At 44.1% G+C, this 15,693-nt stretch overlaps 1 protein-coding gene across 1 annotated transcript in view; it reads right to left on the bottom strand.

Moving 5' to 3' along the window:
- The window catches only part of PRKN (parkin RBR E3 ubiquitin protein ligase), a 969,496-nt gene that overhangs the window by 27,822 nt on the left and 925,981 nt on the right, over window positions 1-15,693 (bottom strand). The window contains exon 10 of the mRNA XM_026649533.1: window positions 10,455-10,541. Coding sequence (XP_026505318.1) covers window positions 10,455-10,541 — 87 coding nt within the window. The remainder of the gene's footprint in view (window positions 1-10,454; window positions 10,542-15,693) is intronic.

Below are 15,693 nucleotides of genomic sequence, written 5' to 3'. Positions count from 1 at the left end.
ATTCGATTTAAGTAAAATCGAATTACCCTCGTAGTGTAGACATACCCCCAGAGACTTAATTTGAACCTGCAGTTTATTCCATCACTGCTACAAGCCTGAACCAAGAACTTTGCTATTATTCTAGCTCTCATCTATATTTCTTTCTTTTTATGAATAAACCTTTAGATTTTAGATTCTAAAGGATTGGCAACAGCATGATTTGTGGGTAAGATCTGACTTGTATATTGACTTGGGTCTGGGGCTTGGTCCTTTGGGATAGGGAGAATGTTTTTTCTTTTATTGGGGTATTGGTTTTCATAACCATTCATCCCCATAAGGAGTGGCCCTGGTGGTGATATTGGGAAACTGGAGTGTCTGAGGGAATTGCTTGTATGACTTCTGGCTAGCCAGTGGGTTAAAACCGAAGTCCTCTCTGTTTGGCGTGCCTTAATAGTAAAGGAACTCCAGCCTGTCACTCTGACTGTCACCCCTCTTTGCATCTCTCCCCTGATTCCTCCTTCTCTATCACATCAAGCAGAAGCTACTTGCCTTTACTTTCAAGGCCCTTCAGACTATCCCCACCCCAACCCTACCTAACAGTTGTCAATCACTATCGAGAAATCGCCTCCTGTCTCTGATTGGCCCACAATGTCAGCCTCCATCGCACAGCTGTTAAAATTTCAAACACTTTTGTGCTTTCTCCGATGCTGCTTCTTACTCTGGGGAGGAGCACCCCATAAGCATCTGCAAAACGAACTCATTATCCTTGTTTAAAATTCTCCCTTGACGTGAGCCCTACCAAAACCAAAACCTAACAATGGTTAAGCTGTTTGTGTGCTGAGATCACTGCCCATCATGCTGACCAGTAATATCTAATTGTTTTCTTGTTCTCTCCCATCTGTTGTCTCATATTAGACTTGGATTGTAAGCTCTTAGGGGCAGGGACTGTGTTTTTGTTTTTGTACAGCATCTTGCACAAATGGGACCTGGTCCATGGCTAGGGCTCATAGGTGCCACGATGATGATGATGATAGTTGAAAGGATGTGTGTGGTGGGGGCGACTAGTTCCTGTTCAGGCACGGGGGGAGGGGAATATTTGGGCCAATGTTATCATAGGGAGAGAATAATTTTCATGCAGGCAATGGCCTAACAGAATGGCTCCAGGGAGGGTGGCATAGCACACAAACACCTCGTTTCCCCCCATACAAGCACTGCTAAATATGCCATTTGGTGGTACATTGCCTGAATACCAGTAGCTCACCGTTGGCTGAGCCACAGAGATCTACGATCTTCCCATTCAGGCAAGAGGATTCCAGACAGTACTATGTCATCTAAGCTTAATCATCCCAAACAATAATGGGGAATAGTAGAGGAGGTCCAGGATTAAGGCTGCTCCATATTTTGGGTCTGACTCTATTAGGTACATAACACCTGGTGGGTAGTGCTGAGTGCCCTCGGATCCAATATATACAGTGTAAGTCGAAGGCACTCAGCACTTTTTAAGATCAGGCCTCCGAAAGGCTACAGTCAATGTAGACTGTTAACAGGAAACCTGCTGCTTGCTGGATTTATTTTGATGGCACACAATATCTATTTTAGGAACTTCTAGTACACCTCTCCCATCAGTTGCTAGGGGTAGCGTAGTAGAAATTATAACAAAAAAAAGGTAACACATTAAGGCCAAAATTTTCAACTGTTGCCAAAAATACTGGGTGTCATGCTTGACAAAGCTACTGTCTGATTTTCAGATGTACAGAGCTACCCATAGCTGCAATTGAAGTAAATGGGAGCCATGGATTCTCAGTATCTCTGAAAATCAGCCCCTAATAGGAGTTAGGCACTTAAGCACTTTTAACAAATCCCACTAGGTGCCTATCTGCATTTTTAGGCAACTAAATACTTTCAAAAATCTAGCCCTAAGTCAGTAGCACCAATTCAGATACTTCTCGTGGGGGGCAGGAGTCTGCCTGACTCCTCTGTTTTCCCTCATACATATGAAGATAGCCGAGATAACGATTGGGCCCACCGCTTGCGCTCTGGCTCTAAAACTATCCAGGCTCCCCTCCAAATCCTGCATACTGGGGGCCAACAAGGGGGTCCCGCTTGGAGCTATAAACCCTGGACTCGTACAGAGCTCCATTCAATTGTAAAAGGCTTTCCGAAGCCCCTGGAAAATCCTACCAAATTCGCAGAGGAATTTTTGTTAGTGTGCGAACCCTCTGAGGCAGACCTCCTGCAGCTGTGCAAGCTACTTGCATAGGCGTGCGCGGGGGTGTGCCGGGTGTGTCTGGGCACACCCTAATGCAGGGCAGGCAGAGCTATGGGGGGGTGGGGCTACGTGCTCCCGCAGGACAGCGTGTATGGTGCTGCGCTGAGCCAGACGCTGCCAGGAGCCTCCCTCATAGTTGGGGGGGGGGGAGGTTGGAAGTGGCGGGGGGCAGTCGGGGGATAGGGAGCAGGGTGGGTTGGGCCGGGGGTGGGGCGCTCTCACCTCGGGGGCAGCTCCCCCCTCCCCAGCGTCCCTGCGTGCAGGGGAGAGTCTCGGCAGAGGCAGGGCAACTCTGTACGCTGCCTCCCTCCCCCCTCCCAGCACTGACCTGGTTCCCAGCCCATTGGCCAGAAACCCCGGCCAATGGGAGCTGTGGGGGGGCGGTGCCAGAGCTCCCTGACCGTGCCTCCCCTGCAGGGAGCGGGAGGGAGCTGCAGGCAGAGAGAGCCTCAGGATATTCTTCAGGGGGACAAGGAGTCCAGGGCAGCCTGGGCGGTTAGCGGGGGGTCTGGCGCTGGCAGCAGCAGCAAGTGATCTGGCCCCAGCCCGCTCTGCCTAACTATTCTAAGCCTTTTACCCTTTTCTGCCACAAACAATCTGGGTGTGCACTTGGAGTTCTCACTCAGATGCACCAAGACAAGAACCGCCCAGTGGCTTATTTCTCTGTTACTTTGGACCCTGTTGCCCAAGGCTTGCCCCCCCACCCCCTGCCTGCGCACTGTGGCTGCCGCGGCGCGCCTAGTCGAAATGTCTGAATCCCTTGTCCTCCACTCTCCTCTTACCCTCATGGTCCCTCACTCTGTGGAAACTCTCCTCCTACAACATAACACAGCCACCTCTCCTCCACCCGCCTCACCAGGTACGAACTTTTACTGCTGTCGGCTTTGCATATCACCATGAAGCGCTGTTCTCAGTTAAACCCTGCCACTCTCCTTCCTTTGTCTGCTGACAGTGAACCCCACGACTACCTTGCAACTGTCCCTGCTGTCACCGTCCTGCGCCCAGACCTTTCTGATGTCCCTCTCCCTAATTCTGACCTTGTTTTGTTCACTGATGGTTCCTGTTTTCGAGACAACCAAGGTCATCTCCTTGCGGGATACGCTGTGGTATCACTCTCTGAAACCCTAGAAGCTGCGTCTTTACCTTCTGTGACCTCAGCGCAAGTCGCCGAATTAGTTGCCCTCACCCGTGCCTGCTTTTTGGTGGAGGAACGCTCTGCCACCATTTACACTGACTCCCGCTACGCTTTTGGGGTTGTACAAGACTTTGGCACCCTCTGGCAAGCTCGGGGTTTCCTTACCTCCGCCGGTACCCCTATCAAAAATGGCCCCTACATCGCTGCTCTCCCATATGCAGTTTTACTTCCATCTGCCCTAGCTATTGTTAAGTGCCCTGGCCACTCGACGACGGATACTGATGTTGCTAAGGGTAACGCATTTGCTGATGCCTCTGCTAAACATGCTGCTGCCATAGAACCTTCCCCAGATGCATTTCTAGGTTCCCTTTCTGTTGCTATACCACCGCTGTCCCTCACTGACCTCACCCTGCTCCAAAACTCTGCCCCAGAAGCCGAAAGAGACTCCTGGGTTGCCCAAGGTTGCTCTCTACATCCTGATTCCCTTTGGCGTTCGCCTACTGGCGCCTTTGTGGCCCCCTTTTCACTCTACCCGTCTCTGGCCACCCTGCTACATGGTGTTTCGCATGTCGGAAAGGAGGGGATGGTCTTTGCTGTAACTAAGGCAGGATGGTGGGCCCACCATTTCAGCTCTTTTGCAGCCCGCCACTGTGCCGCCTGTACCACTTGCCAAAGCCACAATATTGGTAAATCTGTAAAAGTGGCTCAGGGGCCTGCCCCAACCACCATTCTTGCATTGGCAACTTGATTTTGTACAAATGCCTAAGTGTCAACAATATGAATTTATTTTGGTTATGGTATGTTTATTTTCTGGTTGGATTGAAACCTTTCCTTGTCACAAGGCTGACTCACTGTCTGTTGCCAAATGTTTGTTAAATCATATTATGCCTGTGTGACGTTATTGACATAATCTGGGACCCTATAGAACATGGTTGCAACCAAAGTCCTGTAGTGGCACCAAATCTTGTATAAAGGGGGTCAAATGAGGTGTCTAAGACAAGGTTATGGTTTGCTGGTTATGATTATGCTGTCTATATGTGTGTATCAATTTTGTAGTTGAAGTTATGAATATTGGCTCTATACTGTCTGTATTTCAAACTTATGCTATGCTTCTGGGAGACATCCCAGACAAGTTGGTGTTAGCTCTGCCTAGCCTGCTTGATGGCCCATTAAGGACCATCAGCTATACAATTGACCCATTGAGAGAAGGCAGATATGCCTTGCAACTCAGCAAAGTATGCAGGGACTGGCCCATGTGACTCCAGACTCCATTTTGCTGTAATTTTCCACAGTAAGGACAAAGAGGTGTTCATACACCTGGAAAAGACTATAAAAGGCTGATGCCTCATCTCCATCTTGTCTTCAATCCTGCTTCTTATCTCTGGAGGGACTTAGCTACAAGGAAGCTCTACACAAAGGACTGAATGACCCATTCCAGCTGGGGATGTACTCCAGAGACTTGATTTAAACCTGCAGTTTCTATCACTGCTACAAGCCTAAACCAAGAACTTTGCCATTACTGTATGTAATTGATTCCTTTTAACCAATTCTAGCTCTCATCTATATTTTTTCCTTTTATGAATAAACCTTTAGATTTTAGATTCTAAAGGATTGGCAACAGGGTGGGTAAGAGCTGATTTGTATATTGACCTGGGTCTGGGGCTTGGTTCTTTGGGATCAAGAGAACCTTTTTTCTTTTACTGGGGTATTGGTTTTCATAACCATTTGTCCCCATAACGAGTGGCACTGGTGGTGATACTGGGAAACTGGAGTGTCTAAGGGAATTGCTTGTGTGACTTGTGGTTAGCCAGTGGGGTGAGACCAAAGTCCTCTTTGTCTGGCTGGTTTGGTTTGCCTTAGTGGTAGAAAAACCCCAGCCTTGGGCTGTAACTGCCCTGTTTAAGCAATTTGTCCTGAATTGGCACTCTCAGTTGGGTCCCACCAGAACCAGCACCGTCACAGCCTGCCAAGGGAATTCCTGCCACTCTGTCCAGTGACCGGGGTACACATTTTACCGGACAACTTGTTCAGCACCTGGATCGTGTATTACATATCACACACCTGTTGCACTGTCCCTACCACCCACAAAGCGCAGGTGTAGTTGAAAGACGAAATGGTGTACTTAAGAATAAGCTTGCTAAAATTTGTGACTCTACAGGGTTAAGCTGGCCAGCAGCCTTACCGTTGGCCCTTATGGAAATGCGGTCCACTCCATCCCAAAGGCATAAATTGAGTCCTTTTGAAATTGTTATGGGATGCCCTATACGAGCTATGGCTACCATTACTCCAGTCCCAGACTTGAACTTGACTCACAGGACGCTCCTTCAATATTGCAAGGGACTAATGCAAGCTGTAAGTCACTTCCATTCACAGGTTCGAGCCGCCTGGCCGACGGAACCCACCTCTGACGCTTGCCACAACTTTGAGTCAGATGATTGGGTCTACGTACGACACCACCATTGAAATCACGCCTTGGAGCCCTGGTGCAAGGGTCCTCATCAGGTACTGCTTACTACCCAGACGGCTGTTAAACTATCTGGCATCGCAGCGTGGATACATGCTTCGCAGTGTAAAAAGGCACCACCCCCAGTGAACCAATCATCACCTCAGGACCACGCAGAGTCAATTTTGACTCCAGAAGAAGACGTAGAGGAACAGCCTGCAATACCTTACAATCTACACTCTCGTAAGGGTTGCCAGAAGCAGACGACGACCTAAAGCAAGGCCCAAGAAGAAGCAGTAGCGAGCCTGGCACCTGCTGCCTGGTGGACGTAAAACCGTGACTGCGGTTCCCTCAGTTGAGGTTGTCAGAACCAGAAGGGCCTTGCCTCCAACATGCGCTTCTGGTGGCACCTGTTCCTCGGCTGCTGGTGTCTTAAGGTCTGGGGAGTCCACAATGACAATTCTTTTATTCAGCAGCAAGTGTGGAGAGCTCAGACCCTTAATATCTCTAATTGCTGGGTCTGCAGCCACATCCCAGCCCACTCTCAAGCTGGTGTTCCTGTCCTGGCAAGCCCATTCAATTCCCCAGACCTCACTGGAGGGACCTCGTCCGTTTAACAAAACATGGAACAGCAATGACACTTGGGAAGCGGTGGGAATAAATGTATCTAAATGGATAAGTGTGGCGGAGGTAAAGGTCATTGGTGTTGGGTGTGTAATGGGACAGGGCTGGATCTGGGAAGGAGCAGTTGCCTTCAGCATATTGTGGCCAATGGTGTATGGGATTATTCGAACAAAACTAAAAAATGGCGGGCCGGGTATGGGGATATGATTTTTTTCTCAACCTGGGATCAAACAGAGAAATCAATCTCATGTTCCCCCTACAGTAACCTTAGTGAGAACAATACAGTCTTTCAGTGCCATGTAAATAACACCACTCCTTGTAAGGAGAATTACCATGTGCCCTTTGGGGGATATTATTCCTCCTTTGCAGACACCTACATGGCAAATGGGTGCAACCGACCCTTTCCGGCCTTGATAGGGCATCATTGGGTTTGTGGGACCAAAGCTTATACCGCATTACCTGCTAACTGGTCAGGTATCTGTTATCCCACCTGGCTCTTCCCACAATTCCCACGAGAACGCCTCTGTAATTTCAGGCGGAAAAGAAGGGACTTATCAGATGCCCAATGGTATGTAAATAACATAAGCCCCTTAACCTGGGAAGAGGCTATTGGCAGTTCCTTTATCCCATTTGGGGGAGTAATACACCATGCAAAAAGGCTCCTGAGGTTACAAGCAGTAGTTGAAATAATGGCAAATGAAACCAAAGAACGTTTAAGAGCCCTGGCCAAAGAAACAGGGGCGATCCGACAGATGGCCCTCCAAAACCGTCAGGCATTGGACATAGTGCTGGCGGCCAAAGGAGGGACCTGTGCTCTCATTGGAAAAGAATGTTGTGTGTATATACCTGACAACACCAATGAGGTAATAAATCGCGCTAGCCACTTAGAACAGATCACATATCTTCCCCATGAAGAGCCGAGTTCTTTATGGAAGTGGCTAAGTAACCTGTTCAATTTCTCTGGCATAGGAGGCTGGTTGTTTCAGGGAGCCTTGACTATTCTGTTTGGAATCCTAATGATTTTTGTATGTTTTCAGTTAATCTCCTGTTGTATCCAAAGTTGTGTAAAACATGCCACGCAGGTAGCTGCCCCAAAACAGAGTGCTAATATGATGATTCTAAATATCGCTGATGAACAAAGAGACAAAGAACGGTTGATATGTGGAACCCAGTAATTGTTGGTCATTGCGTAGCTTGACCAAAAGGAGGAATTGTGAAAGTAGAATGAATTATATTGTAGAAGTAGAATGAATTAAAGAAATGCTGTATGTTCCTTTAAGCAGGAATGAGGAATGTTGAGATAAAGTTGTCAGGAAGAGGAACATTAAGATATTGAACAATGGGTCCACTTAAGCTGATGGTGGGACATTAACAGGAGATTGGTGAGAGTTAATAAGGACATGAGATATGTGTCTAGCCCCAGGTAAACTTATCAGTTCTGCTCCCTTTGTAATCTTGTTCATTTTGCGCCCTTTTATCTGTATAAATAAGGTGGTTTGAGCCTTGTATGGCGCTCACATTTTCTGGGTGTATTAGCAGAGCACTTTTGCTAATAAACAGAGTGGTCTGACAAATTGTGAGTCCTGAGTCTGACTTTGACATGCTCGTGTCCCTTCATCCCCCCATCCAGAAAGGACCTCAGATATCCCTCAGTGAGAGAGTCTCCCATCTCTCTTACCCACATAGCACCTGAGCCAGTGCCACCAGGAATCAAGTTCTTGGTAGACTCCCCTGTGTTTCGCCAACATAAAGGAATAGCCTCCTCATGCACTAGGTTGCAACACCATTTGCCCCGGCCACCCCTCTATCTGGATGGATGGGGGGGAGGGGCAGATTTTAGTGGTGTTGCGACCTCATGCGACAGGTTGTAACACCATTCACTAAAATATGTCCAGCCACTCCTCCATTTGTATGGAGGGGTGGCTGGGTCAAATTTCAGTGGTGTTGTGACCCCACAGCTGAAGTAATGCTTCAGACCACTCTGGCAGCAGCTATACTGCTTTAATATGGGACCACTGCTTGAAAGTGGTTGAGCCATATCTTGCCCTGCCCCCTCCCCACACAGCTCCACAACCTATGGAACTTTGAGCAAGTACAAAAACGTGGAGAAGAGGTGAGGGGGTGTTCACTCCCCACCCCCAAATGGTGCCACTGGCCTAAGTGTATTAGGCTGGGCACCTAGACATTGAGATACCCAAAATAATGGCCATTATTTGCCTAAATTCAGCCTTAAAGGACAATGAGAAAGTACTATCTTCTCCGGTGACTGAAGCAATGACAGCCTTCACCTTTGTCCTTAGGGGAGAACTGGAAGCCAGCATGTAAGTTGATTGCTGCTTGCAGGACCATGGTAATAGCAGTCAAACACTGTTTCATCTGGTAACTACTACAAAGCCCCAAGTATATGGCTATTCAAGCAGTACCAGTAATTTAGCAGGGCACAGAAGAAGCAGAAATTTGGTACCATAATTGTTTTTTCCTTTGGGGATTAAAAAGCATGTGTTAATGTAGCTCAGGGATCGGCAACCTTTGGCACACGGCTCGCCAGGGTAAGTACCCTGGCGGGCCGGGCCGGTTTGTTTACCTGCCGTGTCCACAGGTTCGGCCAATCGCGGCTCCCACTGCCCACAGCTCGCCGCTCCAGGCCAATGGGGGCTGCAGGAAGCAGCGCGGGTCGAGGGATGTGCTGGCCACGGCTTGTCGCAGCCCCCATTGGCTTGCAGCGGCAAACCGCGGCCAGTGGGAGCCGCGATCGGCCGAACCTGCGGACACGGCAGGTAAACAAACTGGCCCGGCCCGCCAGGATAAGCACCCTGGCGAGCCACGTGCCAAAAGGTTGCCGATCCCTGATGTAGCTACTGCCAGCTTCTGATTCAAAAGTGACAGGTGAGTTTCTCAGAGTGGACACTTTTCCCCCCAATAAGTTAGTCAGAATAAATTCATTCAGAAAAGACTGAACAAGAGTTGTTAACATTCACTCTGAGCAAAAGAATAGCTTTGATAACATCCAAACTCATTTGATTATTTTCTTCACTCCAAACACTCTTCATCACACTGAACTTTGCTTTCACAAGACTGTGTGTTCCCGGTAAACACACAGCACGTTTAACTCATGAGAGCAAAATATTCTGAATGGACATTTAGTAGTTGTAAGAATCCCAAACATTCTGATGAATGAAGTGAAAAACTGGAACATTTCAGGTACCTGAAAAGAAGTTCCTGGGACATCATATAAGAAAACAGGATTAACTCAATTTAACTGGACATATGTTTTCTTTAGCAACTGAGATGTGTATATGGCTGAAACTCCACTCCCTTTAGTGTGCTATAGTTTACACAAGCATTATTGGGTTGAAAGGCAGTGTGGTCTTGTAGTCTGAGTTCTTCCCTACATTGATTCCTAATTTCCTCCAAATTGCTTCACTTCCATCCTATTCCGCATCCCATCTGCTCAAATAACCAATGAATTAGTTAATACTTACATTAAAGTGTCCTCACAGGGTTGAGGGTTAAAACCTCAATGACTTTAATGATGGTGGGGCAGGGGAGTGCAGCCCTCCAAGGGCCGCTGTTTCAGGCTGTCTGCAGACTTAGGAAGATAATACTGCACTTGTTACATTCAGCAAAAATCTGATTCAGTCCAGAACCACTTGACTTACTAACCGGTGAGCTGAGTATAAGCTGATGGGTAAGCAAGACTTCACAGAAAGCATTTCAAAGATATTCATATTGAACTGACACAATTCCAAAGGCCCATCAGGGAGGCCATTTCTTTATCGACTGATAGCAGGGCTCTGCATGTTTCTGACAGAACTCAATGGCTGTATGAATCAAAGAGTCTGAAACCCATGGGGAAGCCAATTCAGCGGTTCTAGTGACTAGAGCAATTCAATACAAACAGGGTTGCTTTTACTTACAATTATAATTAGGACCAATTCTACAAATGTTGCTCTAGCTGAGCCAAAGCTAATTATAGGAATGCAATGAGTTGTGGGGTTCCCTACCTTCTGGGCTATGGCTTCCTGCGAACTGACAAGAGTGCTGCATTCCCCATCATGGTATTCTTCTTTACATTCACGGCAGAACACGAACTGGAAAAAAACAACCCACAAGTCATAAAACCAAGTTAGGGATAAAACCAGCAGATTTCAAGTCAAAGAAGTAATAAAATAAAAATAAATTTGATTAATCAAATGAGCTTTTGCTGTGTGGTACATACAAAAATCACTGGATACTGATGGGTTGTTTTTCTTTCACAGTGCAAATCTGTTTATATAAAAAGGGGACAAGCTGAATTGAGTTTTTTTATAGTGTTTACTATTGGAAGTAGTCTATATGCAAAGTACTGAGTCAAACGCATTCCCTTATGGAAAACTATTTTAGTATTTAGTAAAAGATAACTTTCTACACTTTCAGGTCACTTGAACCACTCCACAAAACATAATATTATATACTTTCACAGATTTCTATAGAATGGTTTAAAAACAAAAAACAAAACAAAAAAACCCACAACACTATAGAAAGACAATGATTCTCTATTCAGTTTTGTTGGCTGTTAGGGGAATTGCTATAGAATTTTATTAAATTTTTTAGAATTGCATTTGTTTCATCCCTGTTAAATTCTATAGGTCTTTTCATAAGAGTTCAGCCACACAGAATGGCCTTTACAGACTAGTAACACATTCATCTGTAGCGTTGCTTGAGCTGTAACTGCTGTCTAAAATGGTTCATATGCAACAAGCTTGTTCCATTTTTATACTCCAAAATGAAGATATCTGTCTTGACATGTGTCAAAATCTTTGACCCAACAATTCCACATTAATTTCTGTGTCCTTGTGGATAAGAGGAAAAGTCAATAATGTAAAATGGGTCTCTCATGCTGTGCCAAAGCCATGCTGTCTTGACCCACCTTCAGACTCTGAAGGACCTCTCAGCAGTTAGCTATTCTGACTGGCGTTATAAGCAAGACTGATAAAGCAGCCTTGATTTTTAGATACAGAGCTGCATTCAGATGTAATGAATAAGGATATCAGGGGAACCTGACACTGGGACATTTATCTGCCACAAATTCCATCTCCGCAATTCCATTTTGAACTCTTTTGAGCTTCTGTTGTCAATTTTATAAGTACTATAGAAAATCACATTTTATTATCATGCTGAAGAAACTACATTTTTTAGCAATGAAGCATTGTGAAAGAAAACAAGGCCAACAGGACTGATTCTGTTCTTCAGAAGTAACATGGGAGTAATCATGGAGCTCTGGGGAAAAGGAATGGATTGAAATGAAATGCATGTTTTTGTTTTGTCCAGATCAAACAAAGTTATGGCCCTTTCTTGTCTGTCAGTTTTCTTTGGCTATCATGTCTATTATCTGTAATTTCTTATTTTTCCTTTATTCACCACTTATATTAATTCAGTTGTGCTTATTAGTAATCTGTTTAATGATGGAAGTATCTTTGCCAGGCACACTGTATGAGAGACTGCAGTATTGTTATTAATAAACGTTTTGATTATGGTAGTACCCAAAGGCCCCAATCAGGACTGTGCCCCAATGTGCTGGGCATAAGAATATAAGAACGGCCATACTGGGTAGGATCAAAGGTCCATCTAGCCCAGTATCCGGTCTTCCAACAGTGGCCAATACCAGGTGCCCCCAAAGGGAATGAACAGAACAGATAATCCTCAATTGATCCATTCCCTGTCCCCCATTCCCAGCTTCTGGCAAATAGAGGCGAGGAACATCATCCCTGCCCATCCTGGCATACACAAATAGACACTCTGGGGATGCTTAATTGTATTTCCCACTCTCTTTCTCCTTTTTACTTAACCTATTTCTGGCCTCTATATTTCTTTGTCCCTACACATATCTCTGTGAAAGGGTTTTGTGATTTATATTGCCAGACCCACTGCTTTGCCACCAAGGGCTGCAATTCCCTAGTCTCTCTCATCTCACTCTAATTCAATTTTGTGGAAGTTTCACAAATCTTAAAAAGACGGAAATTTTGCAAAAAATCCCCTCCCCCTCTTGCAACAATATTTGGCTTACCTCATATTGCAGTTTACATAATACTGATATCTGTTAGAACAATGCTATTTGCAAAACTATGTTGTATTACAATTCTGTGTGGCCCCTTCCATGGTAATTTTATATGGCTGCAAGTAACTCCACAAATGATCTCATCCCATTGCTTTCTATAGTAATGAGTCTGATCTTTTGGTGAGACTGGAAACTCTTTTCACAACTTATTAGATAATGGATGAGATGTAAAATCAGTTATATCATGGAAGAACACCCTATTGGTTGGTTTATCAGAATAAATATGCCTTCCCTGATACAAATGCATTAAGTACTCCCCTGTCACAGCATACCATGAGCAATAAAAAAAATGCACATCAGTTTAAACAAAAGAGTGGTTAATAAAATAGTTTCATTCATTTTAACTTTCAGATATGAAAAAAAGATTTGGAAATGAAATATGGCAAAAAAATACCTCCAGTTAACCTGAATTTTATGGCTTCATTAATAATAATAATAGGAGTTATTTTGCCTCAGGAAAGAAAAAAGAATGTAAGTTGTTTAATTAGGATTTAGCACTTTTGCATAAATTTTGTACTAAGAAGTGTTTAAAAATTATCATGTGACAGAATTGCTAATTGAAATCACACTTTCTCCCCTTTATTTCATTAAATAAAAAGAGCCTGACAATTTAATTTGATAATAAGTACCGGTCAAGAAATTACTATTTCTTAGTATATTATTTATGTCTTAGAATTTGCTGTTGGCACCCACATGAAAGATACTAGTCTTGGAAAAAACAAAAACAAAAACAAAAAAGAAAAATCCTAAAAGTCTCAAATCTATCCTTTAAGTTTCTTGCACAACATGAGGACTAAGGGGGACATTTTCAGAAGCAAGTGAGGGCTTTAGGCACACAAATCTAACTGAAAACCAATAAGACTTGTATGTGCCTAAATCTATTAGGTGCTTCTGAAAATCGCCTCTTCATTCATAAAGAACTAGGAAGCTGCAGCTGAAAGAAATATACAGGAAGCTTCTCAAAATAATCAAAGATGGGCCTCAGCAAAAATCTTGGATCCAAACAACCTCAAACTTAAGAGGTGTTAAAAATCTGAACCTCAATCCAGACACAATTTTATACAGGGTTCTTATCTTAATAATTGTTCAAAACAAAAGTGCACATCTAAACACCTGCACACTCTGTCATGTTCAAAGCCTGGGTCTGAAATTTGCAGCTTGATCCCATCTCTAAAAGTAATGTTGGGGGGGAGGGGGGAAGATGCTGGGGGCAAATTTTGCTCTTAGTTATACTGGTGCAACTGGGTCCTGACAGGGTTGCCTGGGAGTAAGTGAGAACAGAATTTAGCCCAGTGTGTGAAAAAAACTTTCAACCTCTTCAGGCAAATCTAATTAGAAAAGCTTAGCTCTTAAATACTAAGGTGATGGATACTTTAGAAATACAGTTTTGCCACTTCTCCATAATATTTTGAAGATCTACCATTTCCTGGACCAGGCACACAAAATTCTCATCTCCCTGCTTGACTACCTCCCCCTCCCTGGTCTCCATAACGCTGACATTATCCCCCTCTTGTATTTACAAAATAGAATTATTAAATTAATCTTTTTGCATGTTACTCTGACCACAGCACTCCCATTTTTGAATCCCTGTACTGGCTTCACATTCTCCAATGCTTCAAGACTTAGATTTTTATCACCACCTTCAAGTCCCCTTCCATTTTGGGCTTCTTACACTTACATCTTTGTGCCTTCTTCTTCCAGGCTTCCTCTTACACATGAAACATCTTCCCTGAATGAATTGGTAAGACCTATCATGCCCTTCAAATTTCTCCTTGAGATTTGCCTCTGTCGGGATGCCAGTAAGACATTAGACAATTAAAGATGTATTGGGGAAGTGGGAGGGGAGAATAGATGGGGTTAACTGGTTCTTTTATTAAAAATGATAAATGGTTAAAGGAAATGTGTATAAAAATCACATTTATTTGATTGCATCTCTCTTCCCTCACCCTCATCCAAGCGATTGTGTCTTTGGAAAATACTATAAAATAATAATATACGACTACTACTACAAATAATGTGTTTCCTTCAAAATAGTTTTTCTGTCAAAGATTTCTGCATGCACTGCCTGCTCTCTACTGTATGCTTGTATAATCACAGACACACAGCTTATGGATATTCAAGGATATCAATGTAAACTGTTATATGAAGAGATAAAATCACCTCCCTACTCACTATTCCCCTGTTTGTATCCAGTTCTGGTGTCCACAATTCAAGAAGGATGTTGATAAATTGGAGAAGATTTAGAGATGAACCAAAAGAATGATTCAAGTGACAGAAAACGTGTCTTATAGTGGTGGCGTAAAAGACTGCTATCAGTTTAGTTTATCAAAGAGTAGATTATGGAGTAACTTAATCACAGTCTATAAGTACCTACATGTGAAACAGAAATTTAATGATAAACAGCTCTTCAGTCTAACAAAGGCGCCACAAAATCCACCTTGTTAAAACTAGTTGCAGCAAGACAAATTCAGACTAGAAACAAGATGCACATTTTTAATAGTGAAGGTAATTAACCATTGGAACAACGTATCAAGGGTTGTTGTAGAGTGTCCATCACTGGAAACTAGGTGAAAGACTAGGTGTTTTTTCAAAAAGATATGCTCTAGTTCAAACCGGAAATAATTCAGGGAAGTCCTATGGCCCATGTTACACAGGAGGACATAATAGATGATCACAAAGATCCCTTCTGGCCTTATAGTCTATTTGAATACATCCAAAGATCACATTAGCCTGTTTTGCTAGAGCACCACACGGGGAGCTCATGTGCAGTTGCTCATCCACTATGACCTTTAAATCTTTTTCAGATACACCGTTTTCCAGAATACAGTCCCCCATGCTGTAGACATGGCCTGCATTCTTTGTTCCTAGAAGGAAAACTTTGCATTTGGTTGAATTGTTTGAATGGACATGATTGTTTATGACTCACCCTAACCTCATCACTATGTACCCTTTTCCCAATCTTTGTGTAAACTGTACATTTTATCAGCAGTGATTTTATATTTACTTCTATATCACTGATGAAATATTGTATAGTGTCAGTCCTAGTACTGCGCCCTGTGGAATCCCACTAGAAACAGTTCTTTTTATGATGTTTCTCCATTGACAACTACTTTAAGATCTGTCACTAAGCCAGTTCTTAATCCATT

This window comes from Terrapene carolina, unplaced genomic scaffold, assembly GCF_002925995.2.
Source record: "Terrapene carolina triunguis isolate 2854851 unplaced genomic scaffold, T_m_triunguis-2.0 Scaffold85, whole genome shotgun sequence".
NCBI classification, from domain to species: Eukaryota; Metazoa; Chordata; order Testudines; family Emydidae; genus Terrapene; species Terrapene triunguis.
This window is presented reverse-complemented; position numbering and strand designations above follow the sequence as displayed.